This window comes from Odontesthes bonariensis, chromosome 10, assembly GCF_027942865.1.
Source record: "Odontesthes bonariensis isolate fOdoBon6 chromosome 10, fOdoBon6.hap1, whole genome shotgun sequence".
Taxonomy (NCBI): domain Eukaryota; kingdom Metazoa; phylum Chordata; class Actinopteri; order Atheriniformes; family Atherinopsidae; genus Odontesthes; species Odontesthes bonariensis.
The window spans coordinates 15,147,957-15,174,926 of record NC_134515.1 but is presented as its reverse complement, the minus strand read 5'-3'; the positions used below and the strand labels follow the sequence as shown (position 1 = coordinate 15,174,926).

General features: G+C 41.6%; 1 protein-coding gene and 1 long non-coding RNA gene across 2 annotated transcripts; both read right to left on the bottom strand.

Annotated features, from left to right (window-relative positions):
• Positions 1 to 7,145: 7,145 nt before the first annotated feature.
• LOC142390234 (uncharacterized) lies at positions 7,146 to 7,951 on the bottom strand. The gene is made up of 3 exons (XR_012770441.1): positions 7,908 to 7,951; positions 7,424 to 7,465; positions 7,146 to 7,221 (listed from the first exon to the last, which is right to left on the bottom strand). It is a non-coding gene; the product is annotated as an uncharacterized LOC142390234 (long non-coding RNA).
• A 7,670-nt stretch (positions 7,952 to 15,621) lies between these two features.
• Positions 15,622 to 18,051, bottom strand: LOC142390114 (complement C1q-like protein 2). The gene is made up of 5 exons (XM_075475483.1): positions 17,887 to 18,051; positions 16,836 to 16,898; positions 16,240 to 16,323; positions 16,021 to 16,152; positions 15,622 to 15,905 (listed from the first exon to the last, which is right to left on the bottom strand). The coding sequence occupies exons 1-5, from the start codon at positions 17,945 to 17,947 to the stop codon at positions 15,622 to 15,624; spliced, it is 624 nt and encodes a 207-aa protein (XP_075331598.1). The 5' UTR covers positions 17,948 to 18,051.
• Positions 18,052 to 26,970: the final 8,919 nt, after the last annotated feature.

Below are 26,970 nucleotides of genomic sequence, written 5' to 3'. Positions count from 1 at the left end.
CCCGAATAGCTTAGTACAAGCGCTAATGGGACCTGGGGGGTATTCCTAGAAGCTGGCTCAGCGGAAAGCCTGGCTTATTTCGCTACTTCTGGCTAAATTTAGCGAGAGTTCCGTTCCATAAAGGTGGCTTATTTGAACGCCCGCTGAGTAACCATGGTAATTCATGCTGCTGAACTAGCCTGGTCTCGGGCAGGCTAAAGTTGAAGCTTAGCTTAGCTGCAACTCAAAAAATGTCCGACCGGCTGAAACGGACTCCGGAAAGAAATGTTCACCAAGAATTCTGCGCTCCCGCAACTCATGTCTTGTCTAAAAAACGAAACAAAAACTGTGGTTATCATATCACCACTTTCACTGTCTCGAAAAATCAATCAGTCGGTGCCAGTGCAACTAAAGAAACGCAACTATACACACGTATTGAACATGAAATTAAATGAGAGAGAACATGGTATTCATTAAAACTAATCAATACCAAACAAACATCCGATCTAGGACCAGACTCAGAAAAATGGGGGACAGGTCATAATGTTAATGATACAAATTATTGAAAACAGTCAAGGACACTGTACAAACCAGATATAAGATAAAACGCAGGAATTAAAACATCATGCCATATTAAAAATACACAGAACGGAGCAATAAATGGAGGTAAGCAAAGTTAAACGGATGGGTTTTGAGTTTAGACTTGAACGGAGGGTGAGTGTCATTATTGCGAATGTCGGGGGGGTGGGGGAGGGGGGGGAGGGCGTACTGTACCCATGTACGCATCCAAGGCAAGGCAATTTATAGAGCACAATTCGTACACAAGGCAATTCAAAGTGCTTTACAGCTACATAAAATCACAAGAAGGCAATAAAATCATTCCAAAAAACAAAGAAATCATTAATTAATTAATTTAAAAGTGAAGAGTGCAGATAAATACTTTCAGGTGTCATATGCACATCTAAATAGAACTGTTTTCAGTCTGGATTTAAACATTGTCACATTGTCCAGGCCCCTGCTGGACCCGTGGAGGCTGACTATGTAAACCGAACATTTTTCCATATCCTAAATGTACAGGTACACTTGGGGATAATTGTCCATAGACTCTGAACTGGATTTCTCATTTTGAAAAATACCACATCAACCCCTTTGAGTAATGCTGAGCAATGTTACATTTATGCCCTGTGAAACCTCATCATTGACTCCTTTCCTGCGTGCATACAGATGATCTGTGATGGAGGTCATTTCATTTCCAACATTGAGGCTAAATGGCCGGGATCAGTTCATGATTCGAGGATCTTCCGAGCATCCTCACTGGCACAGAGGTTTGCACAAGGCGCAAGAATTTTACTTACCCGAAGGAGTGTACTTCTGAAGTAAGGTGTAGCATAGGCAGAATTTTGGTAATGTAATGAGAGGTCAGGTGTAGAGGTCATCTTAAGCAATTTAAAGTGCTTGTCATACTTTATTATAGATAGCCATATAAGGCACATATTGCATCAAATTGCCAAGTCTTAACACATGTATATCCATCCAACATTTCTCTTATTCTGCAGGAGAGTTCAATGGTGTCCTGCTTGGGGACAGAGGCTATGCATGCTGGCCGTACCTCCTCACGCCATATACTGATTCAGGAACAAGGGCATGCACATGCACATGCACATGCACATGCACATGCACATGCACATGCACATGCACATGCACATGCACATGCACATGCACATGCACATGCACATGCACATGCACATGCACATGCACATGCTACAACAAGGGCACGGATAGAAATGACCTTTGGCCAAATTAAATACAGGTTCATTTCTTAAAGTTCTCACGCACCATGGCTGACTTCTGACAGAGCCATCTTAAATTAATAGTATACTTCATATTTTATACATTTTGTCTTGTGGACAACTTTTCAGGCTGAAGTCTTTTCTTCGTTGAGTCGCCCAAAAAGAGCATTAAACATCTGCAGCTCATCCAGAACGCTGCTGCTGGAGTTTTAACCCGGACTAAGAGATCTGAACACATCACACCAGTTTAAAATCTTTACACTGGCTTCCAGTCAGTCACAGAATAGATTTTAAAAGCCTGCTGATGGTTTACAAATCCCAGAACGGTTTAGGACCAAAATACATCTGTGATATGTTCAGAGAATATAAACCCAGCAGAGCTCTTAGATCCAAGGACTCAGGTCAGCTGGTCCAGTCCAGAGTCCAGACTAAACATGGAGAAGCAGCATTTAGCTGTTATGCTGCAAATAAGTGGAACAAACTGCCAGTGGAGATTAAACTTTCACCAAATGTAGACATTTTTAAATCCAGGTTAAAACATTTCTGTTCTCATGTGTCTATGCATGAAATCTGCACGCTATCTTTGAACTTATCTTGACTGTTGCTTGTTTTTAAATTCATTTAAATTATTTTATTTGTTTCTCTTTAATGCTCGCTAAATGGACAGAGATGATTTATAACTTTCCACACGTTTAGGTCATGGCACCCCACTGTGAATATAAATGTAAAAAACACATTTCTAACACTTTGCATGAACCGTACAATAATGACAAGTTTGAGGTTCAAGTTGAGTTGAATTGTTTAATTATTATTACATGTTTCTCAAGCTGTGGAGAGAAAACAGAATTAAATACAGTTCACAACACCAAATTCTCCTTTATCTGAATTTATACTAACATCCCTCTCTAGTTTCATGATCTCTAGCTTGATCTTTTTTATTTTCAGTTTCTTGTATATCTAGTTTGGCGCTCTCTTTATTGGACAAACACATTTCTTCAAAGGCTACTTACCACTCTGAAATATGTTCCTGTACAATTACCTTCACTTGCTGCCAGGTACGCTTTTGGCTGTTAAGATTGCTCCTGTTGAGATGTAACAGTGAAAAATTAATATGTGGGTCTCACACTCACAATATTATAGTCACAAAGTATGATGATGCGTGTCGATTATTGGGTTATTAATAAACTGAGCAGGGCCAGTATATTTGTGCTGTACATCTCATACAGAGACAATTCAGCATGCTTTTTGTAAACAAATTATAACACAAAGAGGAGAGCATAAATACATGAGGACAGTAAAATAAATGTCTAACAATTGACAATGGTATGAAACTTTCATAACTTACGCATTTAGTCTGTCTGCAGTTGTTTGCCATGACGTTTCTTCGCTTTATTGATCGCAGCTGTATTACCATTTCTGGTGATGACACTTTTAAAATCCTCATACAGCTCCATAAGCATTATTTGTTCAGCTGCCGAAAAAATAACAGCTCGTGTCTTGCTCTCATTTTCACACAGATCTCCGTTTTTCCCCCATCCACTCGTCAGGGCTCCTTACGTTCCTCGTGCACTCGCACTGAGCTAGGCTATGTAAGCCTCGCTTGGATTAGCCTCACCGAGATGCAGCTAAAATATCTTCGAGGAACGACTTGAGGCTTAAATGGGAGATGGCGCTAGTTCAAGCGACGCTTACCGGCTATAGCCTGGCTTTCTTTAACTACTTTCTAGGAATACCCCCCTGGTCCGTATCTCCAAAATTACCACACTAAAATCACATGCCATGACACCAAACTTCTACAGTAACGATGCATTTGGAAGTTTGAAAATAGTCCAGGGGTCCGTTTCACGTAGCAGGTTCAACCAACTCTGAGTCTATTCCTGATCTCTGAGTTGATCTACTCTGAGATAGAAAACCCTGAGTTTTCGGTTCCAGAAACGCTGATTTGAGTGAGTTTAATCAACTCTGAGTAAGTTCACCTTGAGTTTAGCGCGTGCACCACAACTTTAAAAAGCCAGCATCAATGGAGCCCCGATTCGACGAGTCACCTTGGCAACGGGGAAGAGGAGGGGCTACGTTTTTCACCAATCTCGAATTGGAAATTTTAATGCGCTCATTCGGCGAGTTTCAATACGTTTTTAGAAATAAGTGCAACACCGTTGCAGCAGCAAAAGTGTAAGTTTAAATGTAGTCCTTTGCAATCACAATAATATTACATGGGAAACTGCTTGAATGGTAGCCCATTCATTTATTTCATTTAGGTGCAATCCCGCAGGGGAGAAGCGCTCTTGGCAGCAGTTTAAGATGAAATATAAAAACATTGTTCAAACAGGTGAGACCTCAGCATGGAGGTACCTCATTTTGATCATGTTTTACACCGTAAAGTAAATATTAAGTGGCTATTTGACTGTGCAGTTATTTTATTTCCAACATAATGCTGTTTTCACACACATTAACTATGTCTTCTCATCTATACCATCCATCCATCCATTATCTATACACCGCTGAATTCGTCAGTCGGGTCGCGGGGGGGCTGGAGCCTATCCCAGCGGTCAATGGGCAAGAGGCGGGGTACACCCTGGACAGGCCGCCAGTCCATCACAGGGCCACATAGAGACAAACGAGACAAACAACCATACACACTCACAGTCACTCCGAAGGACAATTTAGAGTCATCATCTATATCATGTTCTGTTAAATAATTAAGCCTATTTAAACTAACACAGACTTCTACTGAGCCAACAGAAAGAAGGCAGATGCCCGTAAAACGGGTGGTGCCCAGCACCGCCACCTCTAACGGGAGGGCAGTGGCTGAGGGAATCCAACCCCAAGACACGAGTGCCTTTATAAAATATAATAGTCCTATATATGTCTTTTTTAAGCCTATTCATACAAATATTTATGAGTCTTTTTTTTCTTTTGTCCCAACACATTCTGATGGTGCCGCTCAAAAAGATAATTGTCTGTAAATGCAAAAAGCTATGCGCGGTCTGATAACCATCTCCGACGAATATTTATTTCTCTGCGCAATAATTCTGCTCCTTCATCCACGGGATCGTTGTCAAAAGGACATGTTCGTGAAAAAAGTCGCCTCCTACTGTGCCTAATAGACTTATTGAAGTAGAAGAACTCGCTCTGCCGACTGAATGAATGAGGAAATCAAATGGCGTGTGTGTCTGAAAGAGGGCGGAGACAGAAAGAAACTCAAGGTTTCTTGAATAAAACCTGGTCCCGACCAGGTTAGGTTCAGAGAGTCTGTTACTCCGGTAACTGACCGTGAGGTTAAGTTACCTCGCTTTGTGAAACAGGCTAGAGTTACCCCTCTTTCTCGGGGTTGAGTTACCTCCCTTTGTGAAACGGAAAACTCAGGGTTTCCCTCATTTCAGGGTTAACCTACTCAGAGTTTTCACTAAACCTGCTACGTGAAACGGACCTCAGGAGTTTATTATTATCAACACAAGCCTAATAGCTTCTCTGCTGCTAAAGCTGCGTCAACGTCACTTCTGGGAGCTTCAAAGTAAGATGAGGGTTGATCTACTACTGTAGACAACAAAGTATATGCTATATTCTACATGTTTTTTTTATGAATTTTTATGTTGTAGAGTTGTGAATTTATTTTATCAATAGAGAAATTGAGCAGACTTGCTTTGTTGTCTACAGTAGTAGATCAACCCTCATCTTACTTTGAAGCTCCCAGCTCCCAGAAGTGACGTCGACGCAGCTTTAGCAGCAGAGAAGCTATTAGGCTTGTGTTGATAATAATAAACTCCTGGACTATTTTCAAACTTCCAAATGCATCGTTTTGTGAGTACAGACCATATTTGTACTACTGTAGAAGTTTGGTGTCATGGCATGTGATTTTAGTGTGGTAATTTTGGAGATACTGCCAGGGTCCGTTAGCGCTTGTACTAAGCTATTCGGGATAACTCAGTAACTCAGCTGATGTTCAGCCAAGATCGGAAAAACTTTGGGTGGGCTACTTGGCTGGATGTCACGGTTCAAATGACCCTAGGGTGAATCTACTCCGAACTATCACTTTAAACTTGCCAAAAATAAAGCCTCTTCTCCCTCTTCTACCACTTACAACGTGAGACTTGAAATTCTGAGAACTGATCTGATGGACTGCAGCTGGTACCTGACTCACTCAGCCTTCATGCTAAAATGGCCCTTTGCCACAAAGAAACATTGTTAGCGTCATCAAGCACTGTCGTAAGTCCGACTTATTTTCATAGTTACATGCAAGGACTCTCACAACTGATCCAAAAGGGAAACTTTGCTTCAAAACCTGGGACAAAAGTTCAGCTGACCAATCACAAAGCAAATAACTCCAGTTGAAAGCTGTGAGGCCACGAAGCTCACACATGATGTGCTTTGTGTTATTTTAATTTGGGCAGGGGATGCTGCTGTTTGTTGCTTTAAGACAATGTTTAATTGTAACACCTGTTAACACGTGTTATAGTTTTTGTGTGAAGTCATGTGCCATTACTCTTCAGCAAACTGGAAAAGATATGATCTGAAATGTTGTCTGTAACTGAGGCCTGAGTTGCTCAGTGTCGCTGAGAAATTAAACATTTGAAAAGTACAGATGACTTTTATTTATTGTTGTAGAACACACACAGTTTGTGTATTTGTAATAAAATAAAATAAAAAAAATCATATTAAGCCTCTTAAATTCTGTGAATTTGACAAAGCTGAACTACATTATTGTTATCATCATTATCCATAAACCAAAGGACTGCTTGTTCTTCACATGGTGAAAAGGAGATGACCACTGAAGGTGGTGTGACGATTTTGACTGTCATAAATCCTTGTGTTTTGCCACTGACGCACAAACACAACATCTCCAACCTCTAACAGCAACGTGACACCATTAGAAGCGCTAGCACCACCGGAAGTCTGATGTTCAAATGCAATGAAAACATGTTCACCATTCTTTAACAACACAGCGGCTGAAGGATGGGAAGCATGTCCAGGTCCATATATATAGAACTCAAAGTGGTAGGCTCCTCTCACTGGTGCAATGAAAAACCCTGTTGGATATTAAGAAAAAAACATTCAGCTTTTTAAAACAAATTGAAATTGACATTGGTTAAACAGATTGACTACAAAGAATAAAAAAAACTATATGACTGAAATGATCAAATTTCAGTACCTGTATTTGGGTTATAGGCATTTCCAATATTTACAACAACATGTCTGAAGACCATAGTTTTGTGAGCATTAAATGGTCCAACAGTTCCTGAACCCGACGCCAACAAAGATGCTGAGAAAGCCACTTGTTTCACTGAGAGACAGAAACATAGCTGTATTGAAGGGACTGATGCAGTGAAATGATTGTTGTAATAGTACGTCTGTTTTCAATCTCACAAACCTTCTCCTTCTCTCTTCAGAGTCTCCACCTGGTTTTCTGTGATGTTTGCTCTGGCTTTAATGCTGATCACTTCTCCTGCCTGTGCTGGATTACATTAATCAATAAGAGACCATCTGAAATAAACCATTATCTTCACTGTTATCGATCACTAAAGCATTTCATTGTACCTATTTAGATGAACATTTGATAAACTGAAAACCTTCATACATTTGAAATAAATGTGCTTCACATTGTCATGACTGATAAAGGCTAGTTAACAAAATCAGCATTTGTGTAGAGTAGATACCTTGGGATTGTTGCTTCAGTTCTCTCATCTTTGCTGCTTGTACTGAAAAAAAACAAAGAAAAATATGATCTTCTTTGGAAAATCTCAAATAGTTTTAACAAACAAAAAGAGACAGTCATAGTGATGATATTACCATCATTATTATTACTATAATTATAATAATAATTATTATTAGTGGTGGTGGTGGTAGTATCGTTATTGTTATTATCATTATAATCATAAAGTTTCTGTTTCTGTCCTCAGAGTCTCCACCTGGTTTTCTTTGATGTTTGGTGACTTTAATGCTGATCAGTTCTCCTGCCTGTGCTGGATTTATGTTCAAAACAGCCAGTGTGAAATAATATACTTCAATGACTTACTTCATATGGTCCAAACTGATAAATGAATGGAAACAAAAAATCCTCTATGAACACTTTAAGTGTCCAAACTGTCCCAGATTCATATCTGACACAATCATTTTCCTATTGTCTCATTGAGAGGATACCTTGGTACTGCTGCTCCAGTTCTTTTATCTTCGCTTCTTGAGCTAAAAAGAGGAAACAAATAAACAAAAAAAGAAAGATCATCACATTCCTCACATAAACTGCTCACTTCTGAACCTTCAACAAATTTTTTGCTAGATTCATAAACTATTGTATGATAAAAAAATGTGCTGGATATTATTTCAATAAACTGTTTATGGTCGATAAAAAAAGGTTTAAAAAGCTTCAATAGAATATATTATAGTGTGTTATTTCTACAACTGATTTCAATGGTCAACATGTAATCAATCTTCAATCGGTCCCTTGCCCAAGCCGCCATTCCATCCTGCCTGAAGACATCCACCATCATCCCGGTTCCGAAAAAGCCCTCGCCCAGCAGTCTGAATGACTATAGACCAGTTGCACTCACACCTGGTATTATGAAGTGCTTTGAGAGGCTGGTATTAAAGCACATCAAAACCAGTCTCCCATTGACCCTGGATCCGCATCAGTTTGCCTACCGAGCGAACAGGTCGACGGACGATGCCATCTCCATAGCTCTTCATACAGCCCTAAACCATCTAGAGCACAGTGGTACATATGTGAGGATGCTCTTTGTAGATTATAGCTCAGCATTTAACACAATTATCCCTGACATCCTCATCAGGAAGCTGTCTGACCTAGGCCTCTCCTCTCATATCTGCCGCTGGATTATGGACTTTTTAACCAACAGGCCCCAACATGTGAAGCTCGGCCCCCACAACTCCTCCACCCTCACTCTTAGCACCGGCTCCCCTCAGGGCTGTGTGTTGAGTCCCCTGCTGTACTCATTGTACACCCATGACTGTAAGCCATCCTACCCCAGCAACACCATCATAAAGTTCGCAGACGACACCACACTGGTTGGACTTATTACAGGAGGAGATGAAGCGGCCTACAGATCTGAGGTCCAAAGACTAGTTACATGGTGCACAGAAAACAACTTGTCTCTCAATGCTGGGAAAACCAAAGAACTGATCATAGACTTCAGAAAGTGCAGAGTCGATCCCGTCCCTCTTTTTATCAAGGGGGACCCTGTGGAGAGGGTACACAGTTTTAAATTCTTGGGAACCCTGATCTCGGACCAACTCACTTGGACGGACAACACCACAGCAGTGGTAAAGAAGGCACAACAGCGCCTGCACTTTCTCAGACTTCTTAAAAAAAACAACTTGTCTAAGAAGCTGATGGTGCTCTTCTACCGCTCCACTATAGAGAGCGTCCTGATGTACTGTGTGTCTGTATGGTACGCTGGATGCTCTGCAGCAGACAGAAAACGTATACAGCGAGTAATCAACACAGCACAGAAGATCATTGGTTGTCCTCTACCCTCACTAGAGGAAACTGCCAACTCAAGACTGATCTCAAAAGCCCAAAAAATCACAAAGGACTGTTCTCACCCAGGTCACACTGTTTGAACTCATGCCCTCAGGGAGACGTTATAGATGTCTAAAAGCAAGAACTAGCAGGTTTAGGAATAGCTTCTTTCCCAGGGCTCTCAAGTCTCACGCAATGAGCGTGAGACACATGCATTTCAACAAGTTCACACGCCACACATGCCATTTCTCACGCTGAGAAATGATCAACTTCGTCGCACAGAAATTCTAATGGCCGATACTATAAACGAGTCAATGGCAGGTTACTGTGCGCTCGTACAGCTCAGAACTATAGCTCCAGTACAGCTGTCTTGATTTAGCAACCCATCGGCAAATCACAAAATAGAATTTCTCAGCCAATCAGAAAAGAGAACTTCTTGTTGCCGGGTGAGGTCTGAAATAGCTTTCAGCTGCAAGCACGCGTGCAGAAGTTGTAGATGAGCTGGAGGTGGAAGAGAAATGTCAGGATCATCAGCAGGTCATATCTTCATTTATTTGAATCTTTTATTAGTTACTATAGTTTTCCTACTCCTTGTAAAAGACCAATACCTGCCGATTAAAGTGTTCGTTGGAGTAGTAGACCTAAATATTCAGCACACACCCTTTGACATGAGCAACTTAATGAAAAATGAAAAATATGTAGGAGTGTAATTAGGCTTCCGTGGTTAATTTTTTTCAAAGGTGACTGGTATGAACAGATTCCCAAGGCTATCTACAATTGCCAAACTGGTATTAGTTCTGCCACACTGAAATGCTGATGCAGAGAGGGTTTTTTCCATGGTGGGGCTCAATAAAACCAAGACCAGGAACACTTTGGCTCTGAATGGAACTCTGTCATCCATCATGACTGTGAAAATGGCTGACATTGAGCCACAGTGCTTTAAATGGAAGCCCCCATGCCTTAAATTGGTTGTTTCGTTGTCGTTGATGGAGGGGTAGGAGGGGGTGCGCAGGGGGAAAGCTTACACTAACTGCGCAGGGGGGAAGGTAAACACAAATGGAAGCCGTCTTTGCCGTTTCTGAGAAGTCGCATGTGAAAGATAGCATCTTAACTTTGTAAACCTTTTTAATCGGAACACGAGCCAGCTGAATCTGTGCACAAGTTTAAGCAGACGCATCGCTTTCTCTCGGACGTGGTGGATTACGACATTAATCGTTTCAGACCGTTCACTACAATATATGGCTGGATAAAAAAAATGCGCTTATAAAACAAAGCTTCCTTGGCGGAGGTCTGCACTCTCTGAGTGCATTTCTAGTTTATCACATGCTTTTATTCTTATCAAACATGCTGCTGTTGATATGACAAAAATGGGGGATATTTGCAATGTTTGCATGTGGATGTGGATGTGTGTGTGTCTGTGTGTATGTATGGATTGTAAAGATGGACTTTTTAAGTGTATATGTGTTGACGCACTTTACTAGAGTGGCTCTATGAAATCTCAATGTACTAAATTCAATGACAATGAAGGCATTCAATTCAATTCAATTAATAGAAACAGCACCTTGGTACTGCTGCTTCAGCTCAGTCTTCTGCTGCTCCAGTTCTTTCATCTTCGCTTCTTGAGCTAAAAAGAGACAGAGCAACAAAGGTCAGGACTTTGACTTGGCCATCTACAACTATTAACTTTCTTCTTTAACAATTCTTTGGAAGGAAGACAGATGCACTCGTGTGCTGGGTGTTACTTTATTCAATATCTCTGCTGTAAGGAAAACTGATTTCAAAGATCAAGGATGTTTTGTTTTATTAATCTGAGGGCAAACTGTTGTAAAAGGTGATGAAAAGAATAAACAGACAAAAGATCTAAATATAGAATTAAAAAAAAAATCACATTTATTAAAAAATTATGAGTTGGCATTGGGTTGAGTTTTTTTGTTCCTATCTGTTCTGCATTTTGGCAGAGTGGATCTCCAGCTTGACAACAATCGAACAAGAACAGATTTAATAAGAGAAGTAAATATCTTTTCAGATATGTTTTATCAGTGTTAAAACTACAAAGCGTACAGTAAACGTTCATGCCTCAATGGGCTTTATTACAATCAACATCCACATGAGGCTCAAAGGTCCCTTTGTCAGCAGTTTCATGGCCCAGATATTTGTGCTGCTGCACTCACTCAACAGCCTGGTCGTCTGCACCCAAAGGAAAACATGACTGTTGGATTCTTCCTGAATTAAACTATCACCTCTTTGATTTAAGATACAGTAATGTTCAGGAAGGATTCTCTGCACCAGTCAATAAAATCAGTCACTACCAGACCACAGTCATAGTCATCACTGCTCAGTGAGGACACAGTCGAAGAATCTTCAGCAAACTTTATGATGTGATGTCCGTCATACATGAATAGATGAAACGCAATATTCTGCCAACTGTTCAACTTATAGACTTTAACATGCTAATAAAAAGATATTGATAACATTATAAAACTGGCCAAAACTTTTGCTATTCTGGATGATGGGACTTCTGAATGATTTGGAACTATATCCATAGTTCATTGTATGGATAAATGGACATTTTTAGGAGGTGAGTAAGTCCTCAGAGAACGTTCTATAAGCTGACAGAGTCTCTGTGAGCTCATCCAAATCATTACAAGCATTTATGAGCAAATCCCAGTCTGTTCAGTTCAGGCAGTCCTGGGGTTTCTGGATAGAACATTTAACCCAAAGCAGAACTAAAGGTTTTTCTTGCTTACTTTTCTTCATGACTGGTGTTTTTAACAGAACCACCATGAGCTCAGATATACAGAGCTCAGCAGATGGATTTGGAAGCCATCTCTTCTAACTGGAGCTGGAGCACATGGGACCAGTGCCCTAATCTGGCAGATATAAAAGCTTCCCACTCTGCTTTTCAACTCCAATCACTTCTCTTCCACTTCTCTTGCTCAAGCTGCTGCCCCCGCGACCCGATCCCGGGACCAGCGGAAGATGATGGATGGATAATTGACTGTTGAATGTAGACGTGATAGTTTCAAATAAATATTCAAAAAGTTATTAGCAGTATATATTCTAGCAAGGTGAGTACTTCTAGACAAATTTATCTCGGGAGCTGCACATCTATTTGAGAACTGCAGCACAGACATTCATTTTTCAGTCTTTAATGTCTGGTAACACATTTTGTTTATGGTTACAATCTGATAATCCAGGAGCAAAGTTACATGTACATTCCCTGTCTTTGCTTCCTCAATAAATCGGCTGTTCCGTTCATGCAGGAGTGGCAGATCTGTGTCGCCGATTGGAATACGGAAAACTGACTTTCGCTTTATAAAAGCTGGAACACAGATGAGGAAAGCTTTTCTTTCTTTTTACAAAGTCCACACAGTGTAACAGAACATTCGGTTTGATTCAGTTTGCCTCAATTCAAAAATCTTTTATAAAGTAGATGTATATGTCAAATAAATGATTGTTATAGACATGTTTCCATAGGCATAAAAAAATAAAAAAATAAGTTGACAAATGACTTGAGGTGTTCTTTTTTTTGCTCTTAATCAGTGACATGTTGAGGATTATACCATCTGTTGTTAACAAGCACCTCCTCCCTTACTGCGGTCACCCTTTCTACAGCCTCTGTATGCCCGTGAAAGCTGAGTGGAGAGGCCGAAACTGATATTACGGTGAACAACTGTCAATATCACCCTGAAGATTACCTACAGTTTTAAGAATACTCTGATTTAAAAACGTTAGAGGACGATTCAACGCTGCAGTATTTCTATTCAATGCAATGAAAGTTTATTTTTTTGTCACTGACGATCTCAACTACTGCAAAATGTCAGGCGGAGCATTCTCTCAGGTGGACTTTATCCACTCGTCAGTAGCTTCTTTAAGTCGATCATCATTCAGTCATTGCCATGACAACACAACCTTACAGAAAAGAGTGTCAGAAGTTAAACTTTGATTGCATTGTGTCAACTTTCTCTGTGTCAAATGACGGCTACACTGAGGTTTTCTAAGGTGGCGGCACATGGCACTCTAACACACTTTTTGAAAAACATCTACAGCAATATCAGATAGAAAGAGATGAATACACAATCCGACAATCTAATCACAAAACTTTGCAGATAAGGACTGTCTCACTCCTCCCGTTGCCAAGAGGATTTTGCTGTTTGTGCCCTGCTTCACCTCACCTGTTCTCAGGCTCCACCCAAGCCTCTCCGCAGTGGACAATGTTTTCCTGGGCTGAGCAGTTACTCCCTGAGTTTGTTCCTTAAAATAAAGACTGTTCTATCTTCTCCTTGGGTTGTGTCTTTCTGGGTCCATTCTGTGTTGGTACGGGTCATTACACATAAGGCTGAACTCTCAATCCAAGTTCTCATAAACTTGCAGCAGAGAGCATCCAAACCAGAAACAGTACGATCCAGTATGGGATGTACAAGACCAACAAGAGAACATCTCTGTTGCAGCTGATGAACACTGCCCAGAGCATCACTGATACACTCAGCATGTTGTAAGGGAAAAATGAATTCCTATATGCATTGTATTGAGTGTTACTGTGTATAACCTGAGGTGACCTCCTGCGGGACACCAACCTGTTTTTCTCTCTTCCTTTTTAATGAGGGCATCGTGTGCTCATTATATGATCAAACAACTTTAAGGAGGATGGTGGGAAAGATGATACAGTGTCAAGGTAGCCTTCAGGAAGGGAGGGGAAATAGATAAAAACGCTTGAACATATCAAAGGAGCGATTACGTAATAATCTGTATTATAACTGAATTGTTTTTGCCCAAGATTCCAGAGCAGCTCTGTACTCTGTACTGTGTTGTTTCTCTCTTGCAAGATATTATTAAAAGCATCTTATCTCCTCAGAAAATAACTGACTCTGTGCCTTACTAAAATTTCCACCACAATGTCTACTCAGTGTCTCATTGAAAAATGATTAAAACAGTCTTGGCTCCTGAATCTACAGACCCAAACACTCCTTTTGTATGAGCTTTATGAACTACAACATGACTGCACCGTTAATATTCACGAGCCCTCGTAAATCAAAAAGAATGTAAAATATAGATGAGGCAAACCTGAAAAAGCAAGGGTGGTCCTGGATGCTCCCAAGTGTCCTCTCAATGTGTTCTTTTTCGTTCGTGTAATTAACTAACAACTTTAGTAATATACAAGTTTTACACAGGAAGAGTTTGATTAACTGTCAGTACTCCAAGAAGAGTTTCCTATGTTTACAAGTTGTTTGTAATCATGTTTTAACCTAAGTAATAATTTAATAGCAGAACGTTTACACGTGAATGAGTATCTACGGTTTTGAACTTAAACTTGCCAAAAATAAAGCCTCTTCTACCTCTTCTACCACTTACAACGTGAGACTTGAAATTCTGAGAACTGATCTGATGGACTGCAGCTGGTACCTGACTCACTCAGCCTTCATGCTAAAATGGCCCTTTGCCACAAAGAAACATTGTTAGCGTCATCAAGCACTGTCGTAAGTCAGACTTATTGTCATAGTTACATGTTTGTGCAAGGACTCTCACAACTGATTCCAAAAGGGAAACTTTGCTTCAAAACCTGGGACAAAAGTTCAGCTGACCAATCACAAACCAAATAACTCCAGTTGAAACCTGTGAGGCCACGAAGCTCACACATGATGTGCTTTGTGTTATTTTAATTTGGGCAGTGGATGCTGCTGTTTGTAGCTTAAAGACAATGTTTAATTGTAACTCCTGTAAACACGTGTTATCTGAACGTTGTTCTGTGAATTGTATTGACCAATCACTGCTTCATCTGTGTAAATGGACAAGCTGCTCCTGTTTATGTGGTGAATCCTCAGGTGGTGAAAACAAAGCAAACACTGATCTAGATCATAACAACACACTTCTGTGTCCTTCACAGGAAAACATGTGTTTGTGCTTTTACATCAAATGTCAATTTAGATATAGCTACACAGATACGGAATAGCTGTCATGATATCGATGAGTATGACTTTAACAACTGTAAACCTTCCATCATGCCTTCATCAATCTAGTACTCTGTTTTATGACCAAATTCACATGTTCCCACCAGCCTCAGCTGATGTTAATGCTTGAAATGTTTCAGAGAAATAGTTTTTGTGTGAAGTCATGTGCTATTACTCTTCAGCAAACTGGAAAAGATATGATCTGAAATGTTGTCTGTAACTGAGGCCTGAGTTGCTCAGTGTCGCTGAGAAATGAAACATTTGAAAAGCACAGATGACTTTTATTTATTGTTGCAGAACACACACTTTGTGTATTTGTAATAAAATAAAAACAAAAAAATCACATTAAGCCTCTTAAATTCTGTGAATTTGACTAAGCTGAACTACATTATTGTTATCATCATTATCCATAAACCAAAGGACTGCTCGGTGCTCACATGGTGAAAAGGAGATGACCACTGAAGGTGTTGTGATGATTTTGACTGTCATGAATCCTTGTGTTTGTCCACTGACGCACAAACACAACATCTCCAACCTCTAACAGCAACGTGACACCATTAGAACTGTTAGCACCACCGGCAGTCTGATGTTCAAATGCAATGAAAACATGTTCACCATTCTTAAACAACACAGCACCTGAACCATAGGAAGGATGTCCATTTCCATATATATAGAACTCAAAGTGGTAGGCTCCTCTCACTGGTGCAATGAAAAACCCTGTTAGACATTAAGAAAAAAACATTCAGCTTTTTAAAACAAATTGAAATTGGTCAACCAGATTGACGACAAAGAAAAGAAAAACTATATGACTGAAATGATCAAATTTCAGTACCTGTATTTGGGTTATAGGCATTTCCAATATTTACAACAACATGTCTGAAGACCAGAGGCATCTGAGCATTAAATGGTCCAATGTCTGCGCTTCCCGACGCCAACAAAGATGCTGAGAAAGCCACTCGTTTCACTGAGAGACAGAAACATAGCTGTATTGAAGTGACTGATGCAGTGAAATGATTGTTGTAATAGTACGTCTGTTTTCAGTCTCACAAACCTTCTCCTTCTCTCTTCAGAGTCTCCACCTGGTTTTCTGTGATGTTTGCTCTGGCTTTAATGCTGATCACTTCTCCTGCCTGTGCTGGATTACATTAATCAATAACAGACCATCTGAAATAAACCATTATCTTCACTGTTATCGATCACTAAAGCATTTCATTGTAACTATTTAGATGAACATTTGATAAACTGAAAACCTTCATATATTTGAAATAAATGTGCTTCACATTGTCATGACTGATAAAAGTTAGTTTGTGTGTAGAGTAGATACCTTGGTACTGCTGCTTCAGCTCAGTCTTCTGCTGCTTCAGTTCTTTTATCTTCGCTTCTTGAGCTAAAAAGAGGAAACAAAGAAACAAATACAATAAAAAAGAAAGTTCATCACATTCCTCATATAAACTGCTCACTTCTGAGACTTCAACAATTTCTTTTGCTGGATTTATAAACTATTGTATGATAGAAAATGTGCTGGATATTATTTCAACAAACTGTTTATGGTCAATAAAAAAAGTTTAAGAAAAGTTCAATAGAATATATTACAGTGTGTTATTTCTACAACTGATTTCAATGGTCAACATGTAATAGAAACAGCACCTTGGTACTGCTGCTTCAGCTCAGTCTTCTGCAGCTCCAGTTCTTTCATCTTCACCTCTTGAGCTAAAAAGAGACAGAACAACAAAGGTCGGGACTTTGACTTGGCCATCTACAACTATTAACTTTCTTCTTTAACAATTCTTTGGAAGGAAGACAGATGCACTCGTGTGCTGGGTGTTACTTTATTCAATATCTCTGCTGTTAAGAAAAACTGATTTCAAAGATCAAGGATGTTTTGTTTTATTAATCTGAGGGCAAACTGTTGTAAAAGGTGATGAAAAGAATAAACAGACAAAAGATCTAAATATAGAATTAAAAAGAAATCACATTCATTTAAACAATATGAGTTGGCATTGGGTTGAGTTTTTTTTCTTATCTGTTCTGCATTTTGGCAGAGTGGATCTCCAGCTTGACAACAAACGAACAAGAACAGATTTAATAAGAGAAGTGTACATTACATGCACATTATTTTGCTCAAAAGCAGCACTGTTAAAAACAGACTTCTTACTAACTTATAGACTTTAAAATGATAATAAAAAGATATTGATAACATTATAAAAGTGGCCAAAACTTTTGCTACCCTGGATGATGGGACTTCTGAATGATTTGGAAATCCATAGTTCATTGTGTGAATAAATGGACATTTTTAGGAGGTGAGGAAGTCCTCAGAGAACGTTCTATAAGCCGACAGAGTCTCTGTGAGCTCATCCAAATCATTACAAGCATTTATGAGCAAATCCCAGTCTGTTCAGTTCAGGCAGTCCTGGGGATTCTGGATAGAACATTTAACCCAAAGCAGAACTAAAGGTTTTTCTTGCTTACTTTTCTTCATGACTGGTGTTTTTAACAGAACCACCATGAGCTCAGATATACAGAGTGAAGCTCAGCAGATGGATTTGGAAGCCATCTCTTCTAACTGGAGCTGGAGCACATGGGACCAGTGCCCAAATCTGGCAGATATAAAAGCTTCCCACTCTGCTTTTCAACTCCAATCACTTCTCTTCCACTCGTCCACTAAACTCTCACGTCTCTGTTAACATTACCTACATACCTTCATTCTCTCTCTGTAAGTACTTCACCTCCACCTTCAGTCCAGCCAAGGAGGCGCTCATCTCTCTCAGCACAGCCTGGATGTCATGTGTACAGGTTTGTTGATGCTCAGAGACATTTCCTGGTTCTCCTCCCTGTGACTCAGTTTGCTTTGAATGTGCAAGAATTTCATTGTCAGACTTTGCTTGAAGCTGAGCTGTGGAGAAAGAGCAGATTAGCAGAAACAATGGAAAAAACATTTTCATCTCTGTTCTCAAAGGTTCAGTCTGCTTGGTTTAACTTTGTGGCCTCAGTGTTGATCCGAGCCTTAAATAGCATGTGGATAACAATCAGTGCCTGATTAATCAATAACAGATTTATCACCAGATTCCTTTGTTAGAAAAATGTGCCGATCAAAAGAATTGCGAAAGAAAAAAACAACAACATAGCATTCAGAAATAAATGACTTATTATGACCTTGATGTTTGAATGCTAATCTTTATTGGTGAATCACCAGGTTATGTTTTCTGGCTTATCTGCAGTGCTAAAATGATGTATTATCATTATATGTATTATATGCATGTTTTATTATCTTTATCAAATCAAATCAAATTTATTTGTATAGCACATTTCATGTACAAACAATTCAAAGTGCTTTACATAAAATAAAAGCATTGCAGCAGGGAGTGGAAGAAGCATTAAAAATATATAAAAGAATATGAAGAGAAACAAATAAAAAAATTTAAATTAATTTAAAAACAAGTGTTACGTACAGTGTTCTGTATGTCTTTTATGTATGTATGTATGTTGTCCATGTCTTGTGGTATGTATTGTATTGTGTTGCTGTTTTGTCTCCCCTTTCTGTTTCAATTCTCTCACTTCACAGATGTGCACACCTGGTTTCAATTATCCCATCATTCAACCACACCTGATCCAGATCTTCCATCAGCCAGTCCCCTTTATATAGTCCCTTGTTTGTTTTCTGTGATGGGTGGTGTTGTGTTGTGAGCTCTGGCAGAGCTCCAGTTAGTTCTTTTTGTCTCTTGTTAAATTCTTTTAGTCTCTTGTTAATTCTTTTGTTGGGTACACAGGGACTTCGAGGATAGGTAAGATACCCTGGGGTCTACATATTACATCCATGTAAGTTTACCTTTTGTTAGAAACCCTAGGTAAGAGTGAGCACCACCCGCTGTACTTTTTGGGTGCTCAGCACCTGTAAAAGGGGGGTGGGGTTATGTTCTTTTTCATTTCTTTGGTGCCACTGTAGTCCTCGTTGTTCCCTGTGTTACCATTTGTAAATAAATACTTTCTTTAATTGTTGATACGTTTCCTGGTTTTGTGTGACTACACCCTCACCTACCCAAACCTGTTGCCTTATGTTGCGCCTTCCCACTCCGAGCCGTTAGGGGGCGTAACATAAATTGGGGGCTCGTCCGGGATCTTTGATCCTATTAAGCAACGGGTTTGGTCAGTGTTGGTGTGTAGTGCACACGTCAAGTAGGCTTTTAATGTTGGTTAGGTTTGTTAAGGCATTATGGCCACTTTTGATATTGAGGGTTTTCTCAGTGATCCTTCTGTGGAGCAGATTGACCGGTGTAGAAAGAAAGATTTGTATGCCATTGCGGCACACTTCGAGTTTACTGTCTCATCTAGTTTAAAGAAAGCTGAACTGAAGGAAGCTGTGGTGGGCATGCTGGTGCACAATAAGGTGCTTGGTACGGGCAGTGCTGTGACTGCTAGTGAGCCTGTTATTCCGACCCCTGTGTTGACTTCTAGTGCAGAGAAGGACATCAGGAAGGAAGAGGTAGCTGAGGTAGGGTTGGTTGAGGTTGAGGCGGTTCCTTTAGATGGGGTCTCTAAAGTGGAGCTTAATCCTCCTTGCACTCCTCCCCCTCCTCGCACTGTAACCCGGTTGTCTCCGCTATCCTTTCCAAGGATAAGCGATGATGCCCGCCATAGAGTACGATTGGCGCGTTTGGAATTTGAGGCACAAGAGAAGCAGAGAAATGCTGAGTATAGTCACCGCTTGGCTATTAGAAAAATGGAATTAGAAATAGAGGCAGACACCTCTTATCGTAGGATACAGCTAGAAGTAGCAGCAGAAAAAGAGGTGAATTTAAAGCGCCTAGAATTAGAAGCTGCTGCTAAAGCTGTTAGTGCAGCTCAATCTCAGGGCTCTAATAAGTCAGTAAATACTGATCTCTCCGCGGCTGCGGGTGGGTTTGATGTAAGCAGAAATGTACGCTTAGTACCTCAATTTCGGGAGACTGAAGTAGACTCGTATTTTAGTGCTTTTGAACGAGTTGCTACGTCACTGAAATGGCCTAAAGAGGTCTGGGCAATACTGTTAGTGTAAACTGACGGGTAAAGCCCAAGAGATTTTAGCTACTCTGTCTATAGAGGATAGTTTGTCTTATGAAGCACTTAAGACCGCTGTAATTCGTGCCTATGAATTAGTGCCTGAGGCATATAGACAAAAATTTCGAACTTTTAAAAAACTGCCTGGTAAAACATTCGTGGAGTTCGCCCGTGAGAAAGAGACTCTGTTTAAGAGATGGCGCAAGGCGTGCAACGTGACTGATTTTGAGTCTCTGTCCCAGCTAATTCTTCTCGAAGAGTTTAAGAATAGTTTGCCTGATCGGTTGGTGACTTATCTGAATGAACAGAAAGTGGGGACGTTAGCGGAAGCTGCTGTGTTGGCTGAATTTGTTTTAACACATAAGCAAACATTTGGAACTCCCAGAAGTGAGAGTAGAGTTTTTACCCCTTCTGCCTCGGCCAGAGTTCAGTCTAGTCCGCCACGCACATTCCCTCCCCGCTCTCCCGAAGAACGCGAGTGTTACTACTGTCACCAATTTGGACATATCAAGGCTGATTGTTTTATGTTAAAGCGCAAACTGTCACAGCCCAACAAACGACCAAAAGAGGTCGGTTTAGTGCAAACTTTGGTGGGTCCAGTGTCAGTAACCCCGGAGATGGGGGATGACACTTTGGAACCCTGTTACGCACCCTTTATGTTGGACGGCCTGGTTTCCCTTAGCGCAAATGCGTTGAACCAGTGCCCCGTGCGCATATTAAGAGATACTGGAGCAGCGCAGTCTTTTATATTGTCCAATGCGTTACCTTTTTCCGATGACACTTTAAGTGGATCTAGTGTTCTGGTACAAGGGATTGAGATGGGCTTTGTGTCTGTACCACTCCATCGGGTACATCTAGCCTGTGACTTGGCAAATGGAGTGTTTAAAGTGGGCGTGCGCCCGTCTTTGCCTGTCAGAGGTGTCACCTTTCTGCTCGGGAATGACATCGCTGGTGGAAAAGTTATGCCAGTCCTAGAGGTTCTAGACCGTCCTGAGATTTTGCGGCCTGATGTGCTGGCTCAAGACTTCCCTGAAGTGTTCCCTGTGTGTGCGGTCACCCGTGCTCAAGCACGTAGTTTGGGTGAAGCAGTTGATTTGTCTGATACCCTGTTCGCGACTGAGTTGACTGACCAAACTGTTTCACCACCTGAGTTAACAAAGTCTACTGTTGAGCCGAGTGTCCAGTTTAAGGTGCAGTGTGATACTCCCACCTCAGAGAAATTCAGGTTACCTATGAGTCGTACAAATCTTATTGCTGCTCAGAAGGAAGACGTTACTTTAGCCAACTGTTTTGCTGCTGCTCTAGCTCCTGAGAAAGCTAAAAATACAGATGTGGCTTATTATGTGGAGAATGATCTCCTGATGCGGAGGTGGAAACCTCGCGCTGATTTTGAGAAGGAATGGAATAATGTCGTTCAAATTGTTGTGCCCACACAGTTCCGACAGTCTGTTTTATCCTTGGCTCATGAAAATCTCTGGTCGGGTCATCTAGGTATTACAAAGACCTATGACCGAGTGTTGCGACATTTCTTCTGGCCCGGTTTAAAGCGTGATGTGTCTAAACTCTGCCGTACGTGTTACGTTTGTCAGATTACTGGGAAGCCTAATCAGGTTATTAAGCCTGCCCCGCTTCACCCGATCCCGGCTATAGGGGATCCGTTTGAGCATGTGTTAGTTGATTGTGTTGGTCCTCTTCCAAAAACGAAATCTGGTAACCAGTTCCTGTTAACAATCATGTGTGTAGCTACCAGGTACCCTGAAGCTATCCCTCTTAGGAGAATAACATCCCAGTCTGTAGTTAAGGCCCTGATCAAGTTCTTTTCTACATTCGGCCTCCCTAAGATTGTGCAAACCGATCAAGGTACCAATTTCCTTTCTGGTATTTTCAAACAGGTGTTGGCATCACTGTCGATAACACACAGGACCTCTAGTGCTTATCACCCGGAGTCGCAGGGGGCACTTGAAAGATGGCATCAGACATTTAAGTCTGTGTTGCGCAAATACGTTATGGAGAGCGGTAGAGAATGGGATGAGGGTGTCCCCCTCGCTCTTTTTGCAGTTAGAGACATAGTGCAAGAGTCACTTGGTTTTAGTCCAGCAGAGCTGGTATTTGGTCACACTGTGAGAGGCCCTTTAGGAGTGTTAAAAGATCAGATGGCAGGCGAGAGTTCGCCCACCCAGCGAAACGTTCTGTCTTACGCGAGTCGTTTTCGAGAGCGACTGCACGATGCTTGCCGTATGGCTAGGGAGAGTCTCTCTGTTGCACAGCAGGGCATGAAGCGGCATTTTGATAAGAGAGCAATGGCACGTTCTCTGCATCCAGGTGACTTGGTTTTAGTGTTACTGCCAATTCCTGGTAATTCAATGAGTGCTCGTTTTTCAGGACCGTACACAATTGAAAAGAAATTGAGTGCTACTGACTATGTTGTCAGAACCCCTGACAGAAGACGGAAAAACAGAGTGTGTCACATTAATATGTTGAAGTGCTATTATCCTAGCGACGAAGTTCCACCGGAGACACGCAGTGCGCCTCTCAAAGCAACTGTTGCAGCTGCGGTGTCAGTAGCTGTGAGTTCCGCTCCTTCTCTCACAGTGAGTGATGAGGATGGCCTGAGTTTGCGAAATGCCCAGCCACAGACCCCCCGGTTATCTAATTCAGAAATGTTACAGAAACTTCCATCCTTAATGCCACATTTAAGCAGGGAGCAGGAAGCTGACCTACTCCACCTTATTTCTGAGTTCCCCCGTCTCTTTGGAGATGTGCCTACCCGCACTACAGTATTGACACACGACATTGATGTGGGTGAGTGCAGGCCTATTAAAAAGCACCCATACAGAGTTAATGCATCCAAAAGAGCTCTGATAAAAAAAGAGGTTGACTATTTATTGGAGCATAATTTAGCACAGCCCAGTTCCAGTCCATGGAGTTCTCCATGTTTGTTGGTACCGAAGCCTGACGCTACAGACCGATTTTGTACAGATTATTGCAAAGTAAACCACGTCACTGTGCCTGACTCCTTTCCTATGCCTCGCGTTGATGACTGCGTGGATACGATTGGATCAGCTCGCTATGTCACGAAGCTAGATCTATTGAAGGGTTACTGGCAAGTTCCCCTTTCACCTCGGGCTTCTATTATCAGTGCTTTTGTGACCCCGGATAACTTCCTACAGTATTCCGTGATGGCTTTCGGAATGAGAAATGCGCCAGCCACTTTCCAAAGGTTGGTAAATATTGTTTTTAGTGGGGTGCCTAACTGTACAGCGTATTTGGATGATGTGGTAATACATTCATCAGAATGGTCTGCTCATGTGGAATCTTTAAGAACTGTGTTTCAGCGACTGGCTGATGCGTCCCTGACCCTGAATCTGGCAAAATGTGAGTTTGGAAAGGCGACTGTGACTTACTTGGGTAAACAGGTGGGCGGAGGCCAAGTGCGTCCCTTGGAGGCCAAAGTCGCAGCTATCACATCTTTCCCAGTACCCACCACTCGGCGGGAGTTACGCCGATTTCTCGGAATGACCGGTTACTACCGAGGTTTCTGTAGGAACTTCTCGGCAGTTGCAGCCCCACTGACTGGCTTGATCAGTCCTTTAGTGCCTTTTGTATGGTCGGATAGGTGTCAAATCGCCTTTGAAAGTTGCAAAGCACTCCTCTCAAATGCCCCAGTACTTAGTGCTCCAGATTTTAATAAACCATTTTCTGTTGAAGTCGACGCGAGCGGCATTGGTGCTGGTGCAGTTTTAACTCAGATGGATTCTGAGGGTTTGGTTCACCCGGTTGGATTCTTTTCGAAGAAGTTCAATAGTAGCCAGATGCGCTACTCTACGATTGAGCAGGAGACATTGGCTTTACTGCTTGCGCTCCAATTTTTTGAGGTTTATGTCGGGTCTAGTGCGGAGCCTGTGGTGATCCACACGGACCACAATCCGCTGGTGTTTCTGCATCGCATGCACAACCACAATCAACGTTTAATGCGTTGGTCTTTGTTTTTGCAGAATTACAACCTGGTGATCCGCCACAAAAAGGGAACAGAGAATGTGTTTGCGGACGCTCTTTCTCGAGCGTAACTATTGTTTGTAAGTGGTAAGGGGTTTAGTTATTATTGATTTTGGAGTTTACGGGATGGCTTAAGGTATCGTCAGCCATGGGCTGACTCTTTATGGGGGGGAGTGTTACGTACAGTGTTCTGTATGTCTTTTATGTATGTATGTTGTCCATGTCTTGTGGTATGTATTGTATTGTGTTGCTGTTTTGTCTCCCCCTCCTGTTTCAATTCTCTCACTTCACAGATGTGCACACCTGGTTTCAATTATCCCATCATTCAACCACACCTGATCCAGATCTTCCATCAGCCAGTCCCCTTTATATAGTCCCTTGTTTGTTTTCTGTGATGGGTGGTGTTGTGTTGTGAGCTGTGGCAGAGCTCCAGTTAGTTCTTTTTGTCTCTTGTTAAATTCTTTTAGTCTCTTGTTAATTCTTTTGTTGGGTACACAGGAACTTCGAGGATAGGTAAGATACCCTGGGGTCTACATATTACATCCATGTAAGTTTACCTTTTGTTAGAAACCCTAGGTAAGAGTGAGCACCACCCGCTGTACTTTTTGGGTGCTCAGCACCTGTAAAAGGGGGGTGGGGTTATGTTCTTTTTCATTTCTTTGGTGCCACTGTAGTCCTCGTTGTTCCCTGTGTTACCATTTGTAAATAAATACTTTCTTTAATTGTTGATACGTTTCCTGGTTTTGTGTGACTACACCCTCACCTACCCAAACCTGTTGCCTTATGTTGCGCCTTCCCACTCCGAGCCGTTAGGGGGCGTAACAACAAGCAACAGTCAAGATAAGTTAAAAGATACCGTGCAGATTTCATGCATAGACACATGAGAAAAGAAATGTTTTTAACCTGGATTTAAAAATGTCTACATTTGGTGAAAGTTTAATCTCCACTGGCAGTTTGTTCTACTTGTTGGCAGCATAACAGCTAAATGCTGCTTCTCCATGTTTAGTTTGGACTCTGGACTGGACCAGCTGACCTGAGTCCTTGGATCTAAGAGCTCTGCGAGGTTTATATTCTCTGAACATAACACAGGTGTATTTTGGCCCTAAATCGTTTTGGGATTTGTAAACCATCAGCAGGCTTTTAAAATCTATACTTTAGGAAGACGGAATTTGTTTTATCCAGCAGTCCCAAACTCTGCTCTCAAGACTTTTCCCCCACAGCTTTACACTCCCATACTACAGTGAGTGAAAGGCGGGATTTCCGTTTAGTGCATGTTATCCACTGAGTGTATTAAAGGCGGAAGCTAATGCGCTGCATTCTCTCGTTCTGAAATAATCCCAAACTATTGGGAGTTATGAAGCGTGCTCAAGATGTAACCAAGACTGAGAGTGAATTGATCAGATATGATCATGCCATGTGCACTTTAAACAAGTGTCTGCCAGCAGAATATTACAAAAACAGAGCTAAGAGAAAGTGTAAGAACTCAAACAGGGAAATGGAATCAAACAGAGGCGTTCTCAATATCAAATCATGGCGACACTGAAGGTTTCTCGGGTGGCATTTCATGGCACTATAAGATGCTTTTTTAAAATAATCCAAAACACAGCTATGCCTTGTTCATGCCGGAAGACTTCCGGTGACGTGGTAACGCGTGGAACGCACGCTGTGTCTCGCTCCCGCAAATGATTTTCTAACTTTTGCTAAAACCAAAAACCACAAGTTATACTCTCTCCAAAAACTATCCAACGTCTTCTCTGTTGAGTGACTAAAGTAACTACAACGTATTACCACCATGCCGCCGAAAAAAGGACAGCAAGCTGAGCCAAACTCCGAGGTCTCCATGGCTTCTCTTACTAGCCTGCTTGAATCACATCGAACTGCTATCTCGGATGACTTTAAGCAAACCCTGTCAGCTCTCGAAAACAAGCTCAATGGGGTCATAATGACCGTGGATGAACATGAAGAGAAAATGGAAACACTTAAGTGTGAGGGCGACGCGCGAGAAGCAAGGCTGAGAGCTGCCGAGGAGGCCATTGTCAACCTTCAGGCCACAAACGACAAACTCGCGAAGAAAATAATCGAACTCGAGTCCCAGAGCCGCAGAAACAACATCAGGGTTATCGGGTTACCTGAGGACATCGAAGGGCCCAAACCCACGGCCTTCTTCACCAGGATGCTTGAGGAGGTTTTCAAAGACGTCGAGTCACCTGTGGAATGTGAACGGGCTCATAGATCCCTGGCTACAAAACCCAAACCCAACGAACGCCCAAGACCGGTAATCATTCATCCCGGCTGCACATCAAGTTGAAGTCGGGTAAAATGAAAGACCTGGCCTCGGTGGCTGAGGCGGAGAGTTACATTGCCTCCTTACCATCGGTGACTGCGAGACAACAAAATCCAAATAGTTTGAGGTCGGGTAAAAAAGACCTGGCCTCAGCGGCTGAGAAGGTGAACGCCTCTCCCCCCTTGCCACCGGCGATGAAGAGACAGGAGAACCAAGAATGCTCTCCCTTGGAGTAGAGTCATTTCATTTTCACGTCCTACACAAAGCTCTACAAGTCCTGCCATCCCGTCCTTCCCGATGTGCCTTGAGTCATGGTAACCTCCACTTTTATATCAGTCTCAGAATGCATGAACTTTGGACATAACTTTGTAACGGTAAAAAATTAATGTCCTCAATTTTGTCTAAACGTTTTGAACTGAGTATTTACTGCTCTCATTTGACAACGAGGTTCCCTCAATTGCTTTGTGT